The following is a 6,092-nucleotide window of genomic DNA, read 5'->3' on the forward strand; positions in this document are numbered from 1 at the left end:
AAAAGCCCCATTTTAGGTTGAGGCAGTTAGTGATTCTCCCGACTCTGTTCCAACATAGCACATAAAGTATAGTTAACTACTAAAGCCTGTGTTTGCCTCTCCCATTGAACCACGAAGCCCCCAAAATCCAGACTCGTGAACCCGAAGCAGTAGAGTGATACATTATTCCATTATTGTCCATAAATGCTTCACATTCATAAGTCTGAATCTTGGGGTTATGATTCAGGGAAAGAGGTGAACACAGACTTGAGTAGCTGACCGTGCCAACACATCCCTAAAATGTACCATCTCAAAGACACATCAAACACGGTGCAAGAACCTCACCTGTATTCTGTGTTGGGTGTCAGTTATGTGCACTACTTCTTTACAACTGTCCAAGGCTGAGAACACTGCTTGCATAGCCCTCAACTGTGACTGGCTGGACAACTCTGAATACTCAATCTGGATCAAGTCATTGAGAACTCCACCAACAGTTGACACTTCTGTAACAATCTTTCGGGAGAATATGTCAGCATTAATCACTGTTCCCACACCTATAATACTATCTTTAAAATAACATTGGCATTAAATTTATCAACCTCGATTATTTATCAAACATTTAGAACAAAGTCACTAAGTAATCAGCTTTTTCTTAATTAATAAAGTAATGCTAAAGACAAATAGCAACCATACGAAGGACTGGGGCTCTACCTTACCCTATTATAGCCGTTCTTCAGCATTGGTCCCACGGTGGCATTCTCACGATCTGCAAAACTAACAGATATTGTTGAGAATCACACACACAGTACCTATATAAATCATTGTTACGGTGCAGTACCCTCCACTCAGGTGCATACATTTATATAGTACTATATGTATTCATACCCACTTGTAAACCCTACCTCAAAGAGCCTCAACAAGTGATGCCTAAGATCCAAACAATAAGCTCATGTGAGGTGCAGACAGAAATATGTCTGATGGCTTTGGGAGGTGAGTTTAATCCTCAGGTGAAATAAGCTAGGAAGGGAGGCTAATCTTCAACTGATCCAATTATATTTCCATAAAGATGAATATTGTACTGTACTAAATATTTTCAAATGCCGATAGGAAATGTAAAGCGTCAAAACATATTGTACTCTTCTACCTCACTGTCACGACACACACGAGTACTGTCATTTTATTGATTATAGTTCAACGAGGAGTGTGTTCAGTGCAGAGAGTTGTTGTATGTTGTTGACTGAAGTGTGTTTACATAATGGAGTTAGTTCAATACCAGATGTTATTTTTAACTACAGAATTTCTTTAATAATGTACAGTAGTTTAAATTAGATGTTGTTCATGATCAATCCACGTAGAACTGACTGTGTCTGAGCCGACCGGTGGATCGAGAACCTCCCAAATGTTCTGACTGGTTGACTATAATATTACCTGGTACAGTACTGGCATCATAACCATTTAAGTCATGTGACGCTGTATTCACTAAATATAATATACACAAGCATAGTAACTATTCTTCAAAGATTATAAACACAAAATTACAATCTTGTAAAACTATATACTGTACGGTTAACCTCTATTTAATGACTATATAGAGATGAAAGTCTGTTATATTGAGGGTCTGTTAAATGTGAAACCTCCATCTAACGAACCATATAGAGAGGAAAGTCCATTATATCGAGGTTCCAGTAGCTGTAAAACCCCCATCTAAAGGATTATACAGAGAGAGAAGTCCATTATATAGAGGTTGCACTGTATGATCTAACATATATATACTCACTAACAGATTATATGAACAAAGAAGAAAGACTCACTAAAAAAAAAAAAAAAACTTACTTTTTTTTTACAATACCAACAAGTACGGTGAACTGGCTGTGGTCCGCAGCGCGTATCGACCTACACACATTCTCCGCGCTCAGGTGCTTCGAAGATCTTGCGTCTATGATAATGAGGTCGTGAGTATGATCGAGGAAGGCCTTGATGGCGTCCTCCGTGTTGCGTTTGAGAACCACGTCGTACCCCTGCCTCTTGCACGCTGACCACCACGCCTCGCTCACATTGTCTTCCCGACCAAACACCAGAAGAACCTGTAGGAGTTATAACAGAAAATGGTAACACCCCAATCTGTCTACTCCTGTTAGGTTAGGTTAGGTTTCGTCAGGTTAGGTTTCGTCAGGTTAGGTTAGGTTAGGTTTGGTTAGGTAAGGTTTCGTTATGTTAGGTCAGGTCATCATTAACCGACAGTAGACATGCTGGTAATATGTTACATTTCCAGAGCAGACCTAACAGCAGTAGACCGAGTGAGGATCAACCAAGAACACATTGTTAAAACTGTATTTGTCTTCTGTACCATATAATAGGGGGAAATAAAAGCCCATTCATATTCTCATCAGTAATGTCCACTCCTGTAATTATCGAAGATTAATTAGCAAAGGTCAATGATGTATCAGCAAAGGTCAAAGATTTATTAGCAAAGGTCAAAGTCAAATGGCAAAGGTCAAAGATATGTATGATGAAAGGTCAAATGATGTATCAGCAAAGGTCAAAGATTTATTAGCAAAGGTCAAAGATTTATTAGGAAAGGTCAATGATGTATCAGCAAAGGTCAAAGATGTATTAGCAAAGGTCAATGATGTATTAGCAAAGGTCAAAGATGTACAGTATTAGCAAAGGTCAAAGATGTACAGTATTAGCAAAGGACAAAGATTTATTAGCAAAGTTCAAAGTTTTATTAGCAAAGGTCAATGATGTATCAGCAAATGTCAAAGATGTATTAGCAAAGGTCAAAGTTTTATTAGCAAAGGTCAAAGATTTGCAAAGGTCAAATATTTGCAAAGGTCAAAGATGTATTAGCAAAGGTCAAAGATTTATTAGCAAAGGTCAATGATGTATTAGGAAAGGTCAAAGATGTATTAGCAAAGGTCAAAGCTTTATTAGCAAAGGTCAAAGATTTATTAGCAAAGGTCAAAGTTTTATTAGCAAAGGTCAAAGATGTATTAGCAAATGTCAAAGATGTATTAGCAAATGTCAATGATGTACATGTATTAGCAAAGGTCAAATATTTGCAAAGGTCAAAGATGTATTAGCAAAGGTCAAAGATTTATCAGCAAAGGTCAAGTATTTGCAAAGGTCAAATATTTATTAGCAAAGGTCACATTATATACCTACTGTAGATAAGCTAAGTCCTCTCACCAGCCTCCCAGTTGGTAACATACTGACACCTCAAACTGTACAATGATATAATGATGAGAACGAGACAAAGATACTGAGAGAGAAAGAAAGAGAGAGAGGGGGTAGATAGTGAAAAAAAGAGAGAGAAAGTAGGAGAAAAAGAGTAAGTGAGAAAGTCAGACAAAAAGAGAAAGACAAAAAGGGAGAAAGTAAGATAAAAAGAGAAAGAGAGAGATTAAGAAAGAGAAAGCAACCTTTAAACACCACATCCAAAACGCAAAAAAGTGTAACAAAGGATAAATAAAGAAAACGATGAAATAAAACACAACAAACCCCTCGAGCTGTTCTTTCCCTCATTCATCTACACGACATCATTCTATATAGTGGAATGAAAGAACAACCAGCCCAGTAACAGAAGAATTCAAAGTAGTTGATTAAATAGTGAATTATAGAATGTTGTCAGTTATGTAGGCAGCACACCCTAGTACGTACATAGCTTCTCCATCATTTTTTTGTTATCTTTTATAGCTGTATAGTGGATCAGGGAACTCATGTACTGTACTACCTTGCAAAGCTTACAGACCAGTGCCTCATAGTCCCCAAGGCTATGCTCCACACAGCCAGTAAAACAACAACACTGAAGGATGGATTTCTCCCAACTCAACTGTACCCCTGATGCCCTGAGGTCTGTTATTGTACAGTACTGCCGTGTTTCTGTGTACTGTGGTGTTGTATGTACACTACCTGGTCCACGCTGGCCACAAACCAGACCCCTGGCTCAATCAACTCGGTTATAAATGAGGAACTGATCCTGAAATTGCATCTTATAACCAGCATTGTTCAGGCAGCTCAGGTTACTACTCCTCCCTAGGGATGTGAGCTGGGATATGCGAGGCAACTGAGCCTGGGACCTGTTTTCTAGCCTGGTTGGATCATGGTACACACACACACACAACTGTGGTGGCAACAGACGTGGCCTCTCCTCCTCAGGGGATTGGTTGGAATTTTGGGTTTTAAAGTTATTTCACACATACTGTAATGAATACACAGAAAATGAGAATAAATGTCAATAATATAATCACAACAACTAGAAACAAAGGGATGACGAAAGACAGATAACCACAGCAAGGAGACAGAAGGAGCCAATCACAGCATGCCTTAGACCCCTGGGGAGTCATATAACTAGCCAATCAGCACACTTCTATGCACCAGTTGTACCCCCAAGCAATGGCTGTGTATCTAAACCACAAAAAAGTCTCTGTGCACCATGATGCATTCAGACATGTTCTGGCAATCACTGAAGCAGACCAGATTTTGCTTTTACTTGATACAGTAACTGAGAATGAGAGAACATTTCAGGAGGGGAAAAAGTTATGGGAGATTTTCAGTTAAGAGATAAATGGTTAAGGGCACAACACTCAGGGAATGGTATGGCTTCTCAACACCTGACCTCCTCCCCATCTGTAATCATGCATCAGAGGAGACAAAAAAAAAAAACATATGTCATTACTAACACCATGAACATCTGCCAGACTCACTGTACTTGGCTACACCTGGACACAAACAACCATGTAACTCAATCTTCCACAGAACAGAGTGTTGTCCAGCCACTCAGGAAAATTTCCAAACCAAAAGACCAAATAATGAAACAATCCCACATCCTTAGACCTACCAACTATGAGATGAATTACAAAACAGATAAAGTACAGTAATATCTCTTCATTACAAAACTACATAAAGTACTATACCGCAATACTCTGTACTTAACAAATAAAAAGGCTGGATGGTGGATGTGTGTGTGAAGATGAAGGCTGGTTATGCTGTGTGTTAAGTCAGGTAATGTTGTCCAGGTGGGTGTTAAGCCACTAAGAGAGGTCAGTGGAGGTGACCTGGTAGAACAGTGTGTTGGTGGTGTAGATGGCTGGTGTTGGTGGTGTAGATGGCTGGTGTTGGTGGTGTAGATGGCTGGTGTTGGTGGTGTAGATGGCTGGTGTTGGTGGTGTAGATGGCTGGAAAGTGTTTGTGGTGTAGGATGGCTGGTGTTGGTGGTGTATATGGCTGGTGCTGGTGGTGTATATGGCTGGTGTTGGTGGTGTATATGGCTGGTGTTGCGTAGATGGCTGGTGTTGGTGGTGTAGGATACGGTGTTGGTGGTGTAGATGGCTGGTGTTGGTAGTGTAGATGGCTGGTGTGTTGGTGGTGTAGATGGCCGGTGTTATGGTGTATATGGCCGGTGTTGGTGGTGTAGATGGCTGGTGTTGGTAGATGGCTGGAAAGTGGTGTATATGGCTGGTGTTGGTGGTGCAGATGGCTGGTGTTGGTGGTGTAGATGGTGTTGGTGGTAGATGGCTGGTGTTGGTGGTGTAGATGCATGTGTTGGTGGTATATGGCTGGTGTTGGTGGTGTAGATGGGTCGGTGTTGGTGATAGTCGGTGTTGGCGGTGTAGATGGCCGGTGTTGTGTAGTAGATGGCTGGTGTTGGTGGTGTATTTACGGTGTTGGTGGTAGATGGCCGGTGTTGGTGGTGTAGATGGCTGGTGTTGGTGGTGTAGATGGTGCTGGTGTTGGTGGTGTATATGGCCGGTGTTGGTGGTGTAGGATGGCTGGTGTTGGTGGTAGATGGCTGGTGTTGGTGGTGTGTAAGGCTGGTGTTGGTGGTGTAGATGGCTGGTGTTGGTGGTGTAGATGGCTGGTGTTGGTGGTGTAGATGGCTGGCGTTGGTGGTGCAGATGGCTGGTGTTGGTGGTGTAGATGGCTGGTGTTGGTGGTGTAGATGGCTGGTGTTGGTAGTAGATGGCTGGTGCTGGTGGTGTAGGATGGCTGGTGTTGGTGGTGTAGACAGTTGGTGTTGGTGGTGTAGATGGCTGGTGTTGGTGGTGTAGATGGCTGGTGTTGGTGGTGTAGATGGCTGGTGTTGGTGGTGTAGATGGCTGGTGTTGGTGGTA

The 6,092-nt window shown here is 41.5% G+C and overlaps 1 protein-coding gene across 4 annotated transcripts in view; it reads right to left on the bottom strand.

Moving 5' to 3' along the window:
- Positions 1 to 6,092, bottom strand: part of LOC121875355 (high affinity cAMP-specific and IBMX-insensitive 3',5'-cyclic phosphodiesterase 8B-like) — a 42,021-nt gene that overhangs the window by 26,311 nt on the left and 9,618 nt on the right. For 3 of the 4 annotated variants that reach the window (XM_042379890.1, XM_042379889.1, XM_042379891.1), the window contains exons 3-5: positions 1,813 to 2,063; positions 696 to 753; positions 325 to 492 (exon numbers count right to left, since the gene is read on the bottom strand). In XM_042379890.1, the coding sequence (XP_042235824.1) occupies positions 325 to 492; positions 696 to 753; positions 1,813 to 2,063 (477 nt within the window). Of the gene's footprint in view, positions 1 to 324; positions 493 to 695; positions 754 to 1,812; positions 2,064 to 6,092 lie in introns of those variants that run through there. The other variant, XM_042379892.1, reaches the window with a different exon arrangement.

The sequence above is a fragment of the Homarus americanus genome, unplaced genomic scaffold (assembly GCF_018991925.1).
Source record: "Homarus americanus isolate GMGI-L3 unplaced genomic scaffold, GMGI_Hamer_2.0 scaffold56241, whole genome shotgun sequence".
Lineage (NCBI taxonomy): Eukaryota > Metazoa > Arthropoda > Malacostraca > Decapoda > Nephropidae > Homarus > Homarus americanus.